Genomic DNA, 13,710 nt, shown 5'->3' on the forward strand with positions numbered 1-13,710 from the left:
TTGACTGTACTGCATCCAGCTCTGGGGTCCCAGCACAGGAAGGACAGGGATCTCTTCATCAGCAGAGGCCACCAGGATGATTAGCAAGATGGAGTTGTGAGGAAAGGCTGAGAGAATTTGGATTCAGTCTGGGAAAGAAAAGGCTTTGGGGTGACCTAATGGCAGCTTTCCAGCACTTGAAGGGAGCCTGCAAGAAAGAGACTCTTTACAAGGGCATGCAGTGATAAATCTGCAAAATGTGGAGTATATAAAATTTGCATAAGAAAGGATTTTCCCTAATGTTTGGTCTTCGTATACTTTCAAGTCAAATCAGCAAGAAGGGAGATTTAATGCCTGAAACAGATAGCAGCTACAAGCAAGTTCTAAGTGATGTCCAGGGGCCAGAAAAGCAAATTACTTTCTGGTAGAATTGCCTTGTTAAGGGTTAGGGCTTGATATGCTTTAATGAGCTCGGATGTAGGGGAAGGAAATCAAAATGAAGAAGGATACCATACTGATAGTGGACACAAAGAATGCAGAATTTATGGGCCACAAGGATATCTGGCAGAAAAAACATAATAAAGCCAACCCAGCAACTGCACTGAAATCAGCTCAGACTGGGTGAAGGGTAAATCTGGCAGGGGAAGATCATTACCACTGACTCACCGACCACCAACTCAAGAAACCCACTGACTCAAAAGATTAATTGGCATGAGAAGCAAGAATCATTAAAAAACAGCAGGTAGGATACTAATTAATAAGAACTATGTAACTTACAGCCAATGCACCCTAACTCCTTCGTTTGCTACAATGTATTAATAGTACAAAGTTCTCATAGTTGGCACGCATTATTTGTGACAGACCACTAAGGACCCAGGCTTGGGCAACTCTGAGGTGTGTTACCAATGACTCCCTTGAGTGTTTCATTATTGGCATATTGCACACCAGGTAACAAATCTGATGTTTGTGGGCACTAACAGGACAAGGGGAAATGGCTTCAAACTGAAAGCGAGCAGGTTTAGATTGGATATTAGGAAGAAATTCTTCCCTGTGAGGGTGCTGAGGCCCTGGCACAGGTTGTCCAGAGCTGTGGCTGCCTCACCCCTGGGAGTGTTCAAGGCCAATTTGGACGGGGTTTGGAACAATCCAGTCTAGTGCAAGATGTCCCTGCCCATGGCAGGGGGTGAAATGGATGAGCTTAAGATTCCTTTCGACTCAAACCACTCCGTGGTTCTGTGACACTTAGTTTTCCTATCTGCGCACTGTGCTTCCATTTGGGTAAGTATATACTAATCTAATCACCTGACTTGAGCCTGCTCACTTTCACAAGCGTTTATCATCGGAGGCCACGAAAACTGCACTGCCCTTGGAACTTCCACCGTAAAGCGAACCGAGGAACGATCTGCCGAACTGCACAGGGAAGGAAAAGCTCGATGGGAGCCAAGCCGCCCGCCCGACGCTCCCCGGCCCGTGAGGGGAGAACCCGGGAGCGCGCAGCCTGAGGGGCGGCACAAGTCCTCTCCACGCATGCGCAGCCCCGCGTTCCCGCCCTGCCCCGCGCATGCGCAGCCCCGCGTTCCCGCCCTGCCCCGCGCATGCGCAGTCTCGCGTTCCCGCCGTGCCCCGCGCGCTCCCGCCGCCGCAGCCCCGGCACGCCGCGGAGCGAAGATGGCGCTGCACGTCCCCAAGGCCCCGGGCTTCGCCCAGATGCTCAAGGAAGGGGCGAAGGTGAGGCCGCCTCTGGATGGACGCGCGGATAAACGGCCGGAGGGGTGGGGAGCGGTGTCAGGGTGGCGGCGCGGGGAAAGGCCGGCGCAGGGCCCGGCGGCACCGCGTGTCCCGCGGGGCGGAGGCCCGGGGGTGTTCCCTCACTGCCCCGCTCCGGCCTTTGCGCTGAGGGGTCGGTGTGTCCCGGCCCTGCGGGGCGGTGCCCGCCGCCTTCCAGAAACCTCTGTGGGGCCGGGATCCCGCTCCCCGCCCTTCCCGAACCCTGCTGCCTCATCCCGGGATGCGCCGGGCCCCGGGTCGTGCCTGCGTTATCCTGGGGCTCTCAGAGAGGCTGGACAGCAGCGTTCAGCCAGGGTCTGTAGTTAAAACTGTTCAGAAGCGTCTGGAATCGTTCCGCTTGGTTTTTGATGGTACCTTTGTCAGCGATGCGAAACAATGTGATGTTTCCCGTGTGTTTCCTTGCCGATCTGGCTTCATTGTATTTAACGTTAACGTAATAAAGATTTTGGTAGAGTTGAAGGACTGTGCCTTAATAAAGGAGAATTTATTAAGGCACAGTCCTTACTAAAGGAGAATGATGCCTTTTGATGATACCTTTGTCAGCGATGCGAAACAATGTGATATTTCCTATATGTTTCCTTGCCAATAAATCCGGTTTCGTTGTGTTTAACGTTAACATAATAAAGATTTTGGTAGAGTTGAAGGACTGTGACTTAATAAAGGAGAAGCTTTCCTTGAAAAGGGGACAGAAAGCGAGCAGGTGTGGGATTTTTTTTGTTTTTTATTCATAGAATTAACGGAAGAGTTTGGATTGGAAGTGACCATAAAGATCATTTAGCTCCAAGCCCCACCCAACTTGGTCTTGGACACTTCCAGGGTTGTGCATCCACAGTTTTTCTGGGAAATCTGTGCCAGAGCTTCACCACCCTCACAGGGAAGAATTGCTTCCTAACACTTAATCTAAATCTAAATCCCATTCAATGTGAAGCCATTCTCCCTTGTCCTGTCTCTCCTTGTCCAAAGTCCCTCAGAGTGTCCAAGAAGTAGGGAAAATAGGAAGAATTTCTGTTTGCTGCTACTTATTAGAAAGAAGAGTGGAGGTAGCAGCTCTGAAAGCCCTTTGTGTTCCTTTTTAGAATCCTTTTTGGAGACAAATAGTGGCAGATGTTCAGGGCAGGGGTGGAACAGGGAAGCTGAGTGGCCTCAGTGTTAGAAAATTCAAGGCCAAAATAAGAGTTGTCTTCTGCCAAGCAAGGCTGGCAATCTAAGATATTTGGTTTGTATTTAGAGAGTGAACATTATTACTGCTTTTCTTCCTTCTCTTATGGGTTGGACAGTGCTTTTTATCCTGCTTTTTTTCTTTCTTAAGGTCCTTTTTGGGGATCCCATCTTGTCTTAAGGTTTCCAGACTGAAGCCAGGCTGATCACCTCCTCAAGCACAGATATTTTACTTAATCATTCTGCTTCTGAATTTTCAAAACACACATTTTTAACGTGGAACTGAGTTAAATTATTTCTGTAGCATACAAAGGTGTGAGTAAAGAAACATGTACAGAAACCCTTGCCCCTCTGCAGCTGGGTCTGGGTTATTTTCTGTTTCTCTTTGGCATGTCACAAAGCATTTCTGGAAGACTGAGGGGATGTGAACTGTGTTGCAAGTCAAGTCACTGTTCAGATTTTCTGTTAGAAGCTTTTTGTGCCAGTTCAGCTGCCTAGTTGAGGTGTACACAGTAATTCTCACTGTCTTTGGGTAAGGTTTGGTGTCTGTTTAAACTGGAAGTGAAATACCAAATGTATATTAATGAACTTTGGGGGACTCAGTAGATTGACACTGTTTTGATGAAAAATGACTCGTTCGTTACTTTTTTTTTTTTTTTTTTTTTTTTGTTAGCCTAATTCTGATCAGTCATTTTTCTCTTCAGCATTATTCAGGACTAGAAGAAGCTGTCTATAGAAACATCCAGGCATGCAAAGAACTTGCTCAAACCACCCGTACAGCATATGGACCAAATGGTAAATAAATCCTAAAATTATTGCTGCATTTTTGAGACAAATGCTGTGTTTGGAGGTTAAACATACCTTACCAAAGAAGCAGCTGTTTGTTTCTGGGGGAAACACGTTGGGCTTGATCTAAAACTGCAAATATCTGACTATTTCTTGGTGACTGTAGAAATCAGGTTTTGTTTTTACAGCTCTTGAGTTATGCTCAGTGTCTTGCTCTTGCCAGTTTTTTTGTAGCAGTTATTGTGTACTCTTTGAAACACGGTATAAAATATATGAAAAAGCATAAAAATTAAAGGGAACACGATAACATGGTAGGTAGTCATAGTAAACATAATGTTGTTCAGTCATATACATGAAAACAAAATATTCTCCTGTATCATTGAATTAAATAATATGCTGGTATTTCTGAACAGAAAACTGCTTCCTCAGAAATTACTGATTTCTCCTTCATGTCTCACATTTCAAGTGTTATTTCACAAAAATGTTTTAAAGTTCTTAAATTATAAAGAGAGCTAACATTTTAATTTGCAAGATACACCTGAAAGTTAGGAAACAGTGTCTGTGTACAAAATATGGTTTGCATGATGAATGAGTTTTATAAATCGTTTTGTTTCCCCATTTAGGAATGAACAAAATGGTTATCAACCATCTGGAAAAGCTTTTTGTTACAAATGATGCTGCTACCATCCTGAGAGAGCTAGAGGTAGGTTTTCTTCCTTCAGCTGATGTCAGCTGTGAGCCAGCATTTCTGGTTCTGACTGTCAGTAAGGAAATGTCTGTCTGCCAGAGGATTTACTTCTGTCACTTTGGGAGTCATTTATTTCTCCCACTGAATTTCAGGTCCACACAGTGAAGAGTATAATTCTTTGTGAAGCAGCATTCATAGTTGTAGATGCTTAATAAGTCCTTACTTTCCCCCCAAACCAGCAGGTTTAAAAGAGGATATATCTGGAAATGGAATGGTTTGGAAAAGTCTGCATGACAAAGCTGTTGAAGTAATCTAGTGTTGTTGCTTGCCATGTCCTGACTGCTTAGAATCCATCAATTGAATTTAAGAATATGAGGCTATAGCAGCATCCTTCTGTAAATGCTATAAAACATGAATTTAGCTCTCCCAATTCTTCTTCTGACTTCAGATTGATACTTGTGACACAACATGAATAATATTTTACTGAATTGTATGCTTAGTGAGAAAAACTATATAAGTATGAAGTATTTTCTTACTGAATGCATTGTGTTGGTGTTCAGTATGAGTAGAATAACTATGGAAGTCTCAGTTCTGTTTTTAAAAGATATAATCAGCATACTAGTGACCTCATCTGATATGTTTTGCATGTTACTTTCTGGTATAAAATATCAGGTATAAATATTCAAGAATATAGTGTTTTATTGCATTTATTTGAAGGAAAAGTGAAACAGTGCAATCTTTGAGCAGAACCCTTCCACACACCCTCACCCCTTAAAATCAAACTGTGATTTAGGACATGTACTTTGTATGTTACACATTAATTCATGCTGAAGATCTAAACTCCAGACTTTTCCTGGTGCAGAACTCAGTTGTGAAGCCATTGCATTCTTGAAAAGTAACTCAGAACAAATGTCAGGGATGTCTAATGCATGTTGTAGCAGCAATGTTCAGTTCTCTGATTTTTTCTTTGAATATATGTTTGTGCTTTTTCTTACTCGGCAAATCAGGCAATTAAGATCATCTCTGCTGCTTTCTTTTCCAATTCTGTGCACTTCTAATATCTCTAGGTGTAATTTGAAATAAGAGAGCTTAGAAAGGCGCTTAGAAAAGCCTGAAGCTGCAATCTGAGGTGAGGTGTTAGTCACCAAGGTGTGTAACTTCTTTTCAAGGTCCAGCATCCTGCTGCGAAAATGCTGGTGATGGCTTCACACATGCAAGAGCAAGAAGTTGGAGATGGAACAAACTTTGTCCTTGTTTTTGCTGGAGTTCTTCTGGAGTTAGCAGAAGACCTCCTGAGGATGGGGTTGTCTGTCTCAGAGGCAAGTTGTATTCTCATTACAGTACACAGAGGTTGAATCCAGATTGCCCCTGATCAGTATTCTTGGGTCATAATGCTGTGAATTATGAAATTATGAATTATGTGAAGAAAGCATCTGCTTTCTTCTCACCTCATTTTTTAGATAAAGATATTTGAAGGGAAACCATTTGTTCTGTTGACTGTGATTGCTTGCTTCTCATGTAAACTTTTGCATCTGTTAATGTTTTATGGCTATTTGAAAAGCAGATAAAAGCACTACGAAGTGTTGTAGTGAATACTTACTGTTTGCTGAACAGGTGATTGAAGGATATGAAAAGGCTTGCAAGAAAGCCCTGGAAATTCTCCCAGACTTGGTGTGCTGTTCTGCAAAGAACCTTCGAGATGTTGAAGAAGTGGCATCTTTGTTGCACACATCAGTCATGAGCAAACAATATGGCAATGAGCAGTTCCTGGCAAAGCTTATTGCTCAGGCCTGTGGTAAGTGGGCAGGAGCAGAGATGTGGGCACACAAAGAACTGAGCAGGTTTGTTTATGATCCTCAGGAAAGAGAGAAATATGGTTAGTTTAGGGGGTTGGATTGGATAAAATGCTTTACCTCTGAAATCAGAGTAATCTTCCTCATGTTGAGCTCTGCATCGGCACTGTAGCTCAGAAGAGGTTTGCCTTTCTTACTAGGCATTTCTGGAAATAGCTTTCAAGTCCTTTCAGTGCAGAAACCCATCTTTCTCCCTCTTTTTATGTGTTAGGAGGACATATTGCATGTCACATAAGCTATTCTTAGTTTCCACCACAGAACAATGGTAGTAGTACTGTAGTTCTGTTGAGTTCTTCTCCCTTTAGATTCCTGGGATAAACCCTTCACTCTTAGTTCCAGTGTTTTCTCCAAGTACTCTGGGTCAGACTTATTTCTTGACTCTACCTCTATGAGTGCATATTTGAACTTAATTAACTGAGCAGCCTGAATAAATGTTTATTTCTGATTATTACTTTGTTAGAACAAAATTTCCGTTTCTCTTCACACCAGTTATTAGAAGGTTGTAATTGTCTTGAATTTAGGCAGATATCTCAAAACTACTCTGATTTAGTAGTTCAGAAAAATTCCAGGCGTTATTTATGGTGTCATTGTTCTACTTTATTCGTTAGGCAAGACGTACTCATTATTTATCTTTTCTTTTTTCTTTATATTTTTTCCCAGTTTCTATTCTTCCTGATTCTGGTCATTTCAACGTTGATAATATCAGAGTGTGTAAAATTGTGGTAAGTTTGAAGTAGCTGCCTTTACTGTAATTATTAAGTTAAAGAGTGTAATGGGGATTAATCTTTAAACTTCCAGGGAGTCTTTTCTAATTTTTTTCTGGCACGTGTACTAAATTTTGGAAATTAGTCTTTACTTCTGTTGTTAGTACCCAGTAGCAGCATTCAGAAACAAAAATCATCAGTATTGAGAGTAATCTAAAATGAGAACCTGTTAGACAATGTTTGTTGTTGCTGAATAAGCTGAAGTCTTACACTTGGGGGGTTAAATCCAAAAGACTTTAAAGTCTCCTTTTGAGGCAGAGTAGTGCAGCTTTCTGACAGTAAATGGTCAGTAATACAATTTTCCTGCATTCAAAGAATCAAAGAACAGTTGGGGTGGGTTGGATTGGAATGTGAATTGAAGATCACCCAGTTCCAGCCCCATACCATGGGCAGGGACCTTCCACTGGACCAGGCTGCTCCATGCTCTGTCCAGCCTGGCCTCAGACACTTCCAGGGATGTAGCAGCCACAGTTGTTCTGGGCAGCCTCACCACTCTCACAGGGAAGAATTTTATCCTGATATTTAATCTAAACTTACTTTCTTCCCGTGGGAAACCATTCTCCCTTGTCCCATCACTACTTGCCCCTTGTAAAAAAGTCTCAGATTCCATTTATTTCCTTTCAGGGTGCTGGCATTTCTGCTTCTTCAGTACTGCATGGCATGGTTTTTAAAAAGGAAACTGAAGGAGATGTTACTTCTGTCAAAGATGCAAAAATAGCTGTGTATTCCTGCCCTTTTGATGGTATGATAACTGAAACTAAGGTATGTTAAAACTCAAAATAAGTTACATCTCTATTTATGCATTTGTGTTCTTATTTTTAGACTCAGCTATAAATATTCTCGACACTTGGTGATTGAGATATTTCGGTGAATATTGATTTTACTAGTTTAGAAAAGTTTAATGGGGGAGTTCTGAACCTTGATTGCTTCACAGGGTTTTTGAGCTAGGGGAAATTGTGTTGGTTTTGTTGGGTTATTTGAGCCAAACTACAGCTTGAATTTCTGAACCTCAAGGCTGTCTAGAATTGCCTGGTAATTTCCTTTTTTTTTTTTATTTTTTTTTCCCTCTTGTTTTACCCTGTTGCCTGGGGAGGGTTTCAATATTAAAAAATAGGATGACTTGAGGTTTACAGATAGGTTGTGAGGCAAAATGGTTTGTCAGAAACTTGCAGGCATGTGGTTTAATGCTGAATTGTAACAGTGTCTGGGTTTCTAGGGCACTGTCCTCATAAAGAATGCTGAAGAACTGATGAATTTCAGTAAAGGAGAAGAAAATCTAATGGATTTGCAAGTCAAAGCTATTGCTGACAGTGGTGCAAACGTGGTAGTAACAGGTGGCAAAGTGGCAGATATGGCTCTTCATTATGCCAACAAGTACAATCTTATGTTAGTCAGGTGAGTACTGGGAGAGCATGAAAACATTTAGATTACCACATTTATGAAAGGTATTTGCCAGGCTAAGAGAATATTCTTGTATGTGTTAACATTGTTGTGGAAACTTGTTTTTAAGGTTGAACTCCAAGTGGGACCTGAGAAGACTCTGCAAAACTGTTGGTGCAACAGCCCTGCCCAGACTGGTATGTTCATCCCAAATGAGGTGCAGGAGGCTGAGAACTTCTCAATTCAGTTCTTAACTCATGTTTTTCTTTTCTAGACTCCCCCTACTCTTGAAGAAATGGGTCACTGCAGTAGTGTGTATTTATCAGAGGTTGGGGATACTCAGGTTGTGGTGTTTAAGCATGGTATGTATGTTCTGCAGGACTGCTGACACTGCTGTTCTAAGGTGTGTGTTTATGTGTTTTGGATGTAAGATCAATGAATTAATTCAGTCATGCATGTCTCTGAACAGAAAAGGAGGATGGTGCCATTTCTACTATCCTCCTCCGTGGATCTACAGACAATCTGATGGATGACATAGAGAGAGCAGTGGATGATGGTGTCAATACTTTCAAAGTGCTCACAAGGGTAGGTAATGAAAACACTGAGTTATCAGAAGTGAGAAGGGAATCGGTTTGAGGCAGGGCTTGAGCCTGCTCATTTGCTACAACAGATGTAGATGTTAATCTGCTTTTTAAAGACAGTCAGCTCTTTCTTGACTTACTTCCTAAATGGTTTGTAATGTTCTTGGAAACCAGGCTTAGAAGAAAAGCTAGACAGCTTTGTCACTTGGCATCAGGAGAAACCAATTGGTTGCAAACTCAATTTGTAGTTCATTGCTGATAATTCATACTTCCTCCACATAATACAGGTCGGTTTTTAATGATGGAAGGTTTTACAGAGGATTTTTTTTTTTATTGAGGAGTTTATGTGGTCTTAAATATTATTACCTTTTTTTTTTTTTTTTTTTTAATACAAAAGGAAATATTCTTGTATTTACTTGGAAAACAGTATGCAGAAATTGTTAAAACTGTTGGAATCTTAATCTCCTCTACGTACCAAGACATGGACATTGATTTTGAAGACAGAAATGCTGTGCATTTCTGATTGTCTCCAGGAGTTGTCCTGTTCTAAGAGTTATGATTATTACTTTGTCGTTTAAGAGACCAGAGTTAATAAGTAAATTCTGTTTTGCCAAAGGATGTACAAAATGCTTAATTTAAAATGAAAGAAAACAAAAACTCCCAACACCTTGACATATTAAACTTAGTGTATAGTACATTGGTTTCCTCTATATTTCCCACCAAAATAATAGAAAAGATGAGAAAAATCTATGAATGCTGTTATGGTTAATCAGAAGTTGAATTTAAAAAAAAAAAAAAAAAAAAAAAAAAAAAAAAAAAACACACAACAACAACAAAACAAAACAAAAAAAAAAAAAAAAACCCCAAAAAAAAAAAAACCAGAGACAAAACTCCCTGCATTATTATTTTGGTTTTTACAAAGAAGCTGTTTTTCTTCAAATACATCAGAATGAATGAGTAAATTCTACTGGATTTCCCTAACAATGCATATTCTGAAGTGGATTCTTAGTAAGTCTGTGGAATAAAATTCTGTTGCATTCTTGATAGACTAGAAAAAATCCTAAAAGAAATAAGAAGTAATGGATGCTTTAAGCAAAACACTGTGTTTTGGGGTGGTCTTTCCACAGGATAAACGGCTTGTCCCTGGAGGTGGTGCAACAGAGATTGAATTAGCCAAGCAGATCACATCCTATGGAGAGGTACAGAAACAGCTTTCTTGGCTTTTCATCTTCACACACACATCTTACAAAAAAATACAAATACGATTTCATACCAGCAGATATATATATGTGTAATAATAAGTGTGGGGGGGGGAATGCCCTCCCTATTTTAACAGTTTTTAAAATGCTGACGTGGTTTTCCACTTCATTTTAGACTTGTCCTGGGCTTGACCAATATGCCATCAAGAAGTTTGCTGAGGCATTTGAAGCCATTCCTCGAGCTTTGGCAGAAAACTCTGGAGTAAAGGCTAATGAGGTCATCTCCAAACTTTATGCCATGCATCAGGAAGGGAAGAAAAATGTTGGATTTGATATTGAGGTAAATAGTCTCTCATGTTACTTGTTGCCCTGCAGTGCAGGGTTGTACTTAATAGTACTTCTATCACTATGAAGTATTTAGAGATTATTTTAAATTGTTGGAAGCTCCGTGTTGCACAGTCTGGAATAACAACTTGTTGGAATTGAAATCCTTAAGTGTTCTTTTTATCAGTTCAATTCAGTATAATGGTCTTATGTCAGAGTTGGAGGGGAATACTGAATAAATGTGACAGGGAGTAGGTCTTCAGTGATTACTGACTTTGTGTTCTGCTAATGGATTAGGAATTAAGATTTTCTGCAGGGAGATTAGAAAAGTGACACCACCTTGCTAAGTGAAGGCCTGAAAAGTTTTAAATAATGTTTTTTTTAATCCCCTTCTGACAGGCTGAAGCTGCTGCAGTGAAGGACATGTTGGAAGCTGGCGTGTTAGACACATATCTTGGAAAATTCTGGGGTATCAAGCTAGCTACAAATGCAGCAGTAACTGTCCTAAGGGTTGATCAGGTAAGCTCACATGTCATTTGGGTGCTGAATTAAAACCTGGCAGAACTCTTGTAGGTGGAATCTCCTGGAAATGCAAGGTGTAAACATAATGCTCCTTGAGAATGTCATTTGTTCATTTCTGGCAGCCCAGAAGTCCTTTGTTCAAGATCTCATCATATGGAATGTGGCTGCTTCTGTAGCAGTGCTATTGATGTTTGTTGGGTTTGTGGTATTTTTTAAAAGATTTTGTTGATATTTTGAACACAGTTGGTATTTGTATCCAGAGAGTTACCCTAATTTCTGCAGAAGCAAGCTTTAATAGAAGAAACTTTCTCTCATATTTTTACATGAAAACCGATTTTTAGGAAAAAAATGAGTTTACCGTTTTGATGATAAAAATCTTCTATTAATTTGTGCAACTTCAGCAAAAATGAATTTGCATGTAAAATTTCTGTAGATTATTATGGCAAAAACAGCAGGAGGTCCAAAAGCCCCTAAGCAACAAGGACATTGGGATAAAGATGACTGGAAAGATGAGCCTGAAAACTAGTGTGCAGTAAGCTCTGTTTCTCTGACAGAGAGGTGTCTGTGTGAGTGCATGCATGAGTTCATTGACAAGCACAGAGCAGATTGTTTGCCCTTGGAGAACACATAACACTGCTGTCTTCTGCTGTGTGCTGATTGCTACGTCCTGTATTTGTGCCTCTGCAAATGGATTCTGCTCTTAAATCCAAATTTCCGTGGAAGGGATGATAAGTGCAGGTTCAGATTTACCTCACCTGTCCGTGGAGCCAGGGCAGAGACAATAATTGAGAACAGTAGCTTTGATAATCCTCCTTTCTGTAGTGTACACTTCTGTAGTCTGCTGCTGGCCTATTGAAGCACTCACTTTCTGTAGACTAACTTTGCATGCAAAAATGAGGTAAAATACCTCTTTTTACTGTATCAGGGCTCAGCCTCTACCATTCTCAAGAAAAAACCAAACCAAAGTTGTTAATATCTCAATTGAATGGACATTCACTGGCTTGGGTTCAGAGAGGGAAACTGCATGAAGTGAATGCTAGCAACTCAGCATCATGTGGCTGTTGGAGAAGGGTATGAGCCTGATTTTAACATTAGCTTTTTCTACTTCTCTGTTTTTTTCAAGATCATTATGGCAAAACCAGCTGGTGGCCCAAAACCCCCATCAGGAAAGAAAGACTGGGATGAAGACCAAAATGATTGAACAATTTAACTGTATTTCTTAAGTGATGTGACTTTGTGAGTTTTCTAATATCCCATTGGAGCCTGTCACAATGGTTTGCTCTTACATTTAAATTATGAACGGTGTCCAATGGAGTGCAGAACATGAAACACCTCAATAAACACACTCACTGTTAAAATGTTGAGTTTCTTCATTTGGAGCTGGAGTGACACGGTCGTTCCCAGCGTGTGAATGTGTGGGGAATGAATGACACTGTGAGGGATGAATGACACTGTGGGTGTGATGGGCTGACCCTTGGCTGGCTGCCTGACACTCCCTGCTGCTGCAGGAGGAAGCAGAACTTCTCTGGGGCTGCATTAAAGGGGAGATCCCATACCAGTTCCTGTTGTGGAACTGTGTGCAGGGAGGATGACCATGAGCCTGCTGCAGGCAGCTCACAATCCACAATCTTTGTGGCTCTTTGTGCTCTTATTTGCACTCCTTGGCCAGTATTTGAGTGTGAACAGTCAAATGAATGTTGAAATGATGGTTGGCAGCAGGTGTCCTGCATTCAGCAGCCCCTCTCCTGAGACCCCACTACAGCTGTGGTGCCCCAAAGATAAGACAGAGAACTGTTAGAGCAAGCCCAGAGGAGGGTCACCAAGTTGATAATTGATAAAGAACTGAGCAGCTGCCCTTATGGAGAGGGGCAGAGAAAGTCAGGGCTGTTCAGCCTGGAGAAGGCTGTGGAGACCTCACAGCACCTTCCAGTGTCTGAAGGGGCTCCAGGGAAATTGAAGAGGGATTCTGTGTGAGGGAATATAGTGACAGGACAAAGGGGAATGCCTTCAAACTCAAATAGGAGAAATTTAAGGTCCATACACAGAAGAAATTCTCCCCTGTGAGGGTGGTGAGGTTGCCCAGAGAAGCTGTGGCTGTCCCATGCCTGGAAGTGTTCAAGGCCAGGTTGGATGGGTCATGGAGCAATCTGCTCTACTGGGAGATGTCTCTGCCCCTGGCAGGGGTTGGCACTTTAAGGTCCTTTCCCCCACAGACCAATTTATGATTCATTTTTTTTTATATGCATCTCTCACCTCACCCTTTTAAATCCCCATGCTCTCAAAAGGGCATCCTGACAGCAGTGAACTGCATCACATCCCAATGACCTTAAAAGTCAGTGCTGAGCAGCACTAGCCAGCATGATGCAGAGTGCTGGAATCTTTCAGCTGAAGCCCCCTGTTAAGATTAATCTTGGGAAGTAAACAGCTTATGTGTCTCCAAGTAGCTTGAAAGGAGAACTGCACTTGAAATCCAAGACACTTCAATAATTAATCCTTTTACTGCTCTTGCCAGTGCTACTCTTATCTCACAACCAGAAGGGAGTGGAAGGCTAAATCAAGTCTGGAACTATCTTGTGCCTAAATAAGGCTGTCATACAACAGCTCTACTAATGCTGGCTTTATAGTCAGTTGTTGGTGAGGCTGAAAAATAAACTCAGCAAGTTTTCAGAAGGATTGGCATACTGCTGT

At 41.4% G+C, this 13,710-nt stretch overlaps 1 protein-coding gene across 1 annotated transcript; it reads left to right on the plus strand.

Annotated features, from left to right (window-relative positions):
- The first annotated feature begins 1,582 nt into the window (after positions 1 to 1,582).
- On the plus strand, positions 1,583 to 12,380 carry CCT8 (chaperonin containing TCP1 subunit 8). Its single transcript, XM_066340600.1, has 15 exons — positions 1,583 to 1,707; positions 3,630 to 3,720; positions 4,335 to 4,414; positions 5,569 to 5,718; positions 6,014 to 6,194; positions 6,913 to 6,974; positions 7,641 to 7,778; positions 8,233 to 8,411; positions 8,527 to 8,593; positions 8,671 to 8,758; positions 8,866 to 8,981; positions 10,105 to 10,176; positions 10,352 to 10,516; positions 10,900 to 11,019; positions 12,146 to 12,380. The coding sequence occupies exons 1-15, from the start codon at positions 1,648 to 1,650 to the stop codon at positions 12,221 to 12,223; spliced, it is 1,647 nt and encodes a 548-aa protein (XP_066196697.1). The 5' UTR covers positions 1,583 to 1,647; the 3' UTR covers positions 12,224 to 12,380.
- Positions 12,381 to 13,710: the final 1,330 nt, after the last annotated feature.

The sequence above is a fragment of the Sylvia atricapilla genome, chromosome 2 (genome assembly GCF_009819655.1).
Source record: "Sylvia atricapilla isolate bSylAtr1 chromosome 2, bSylAtr1.pri, whole genome shotgun sequence".
NCBI lineage: Eukaryota > Metazoa > Chordata > Aves > Passeriformes > Sylviidae > Sylvia > Sylvia atricapilla.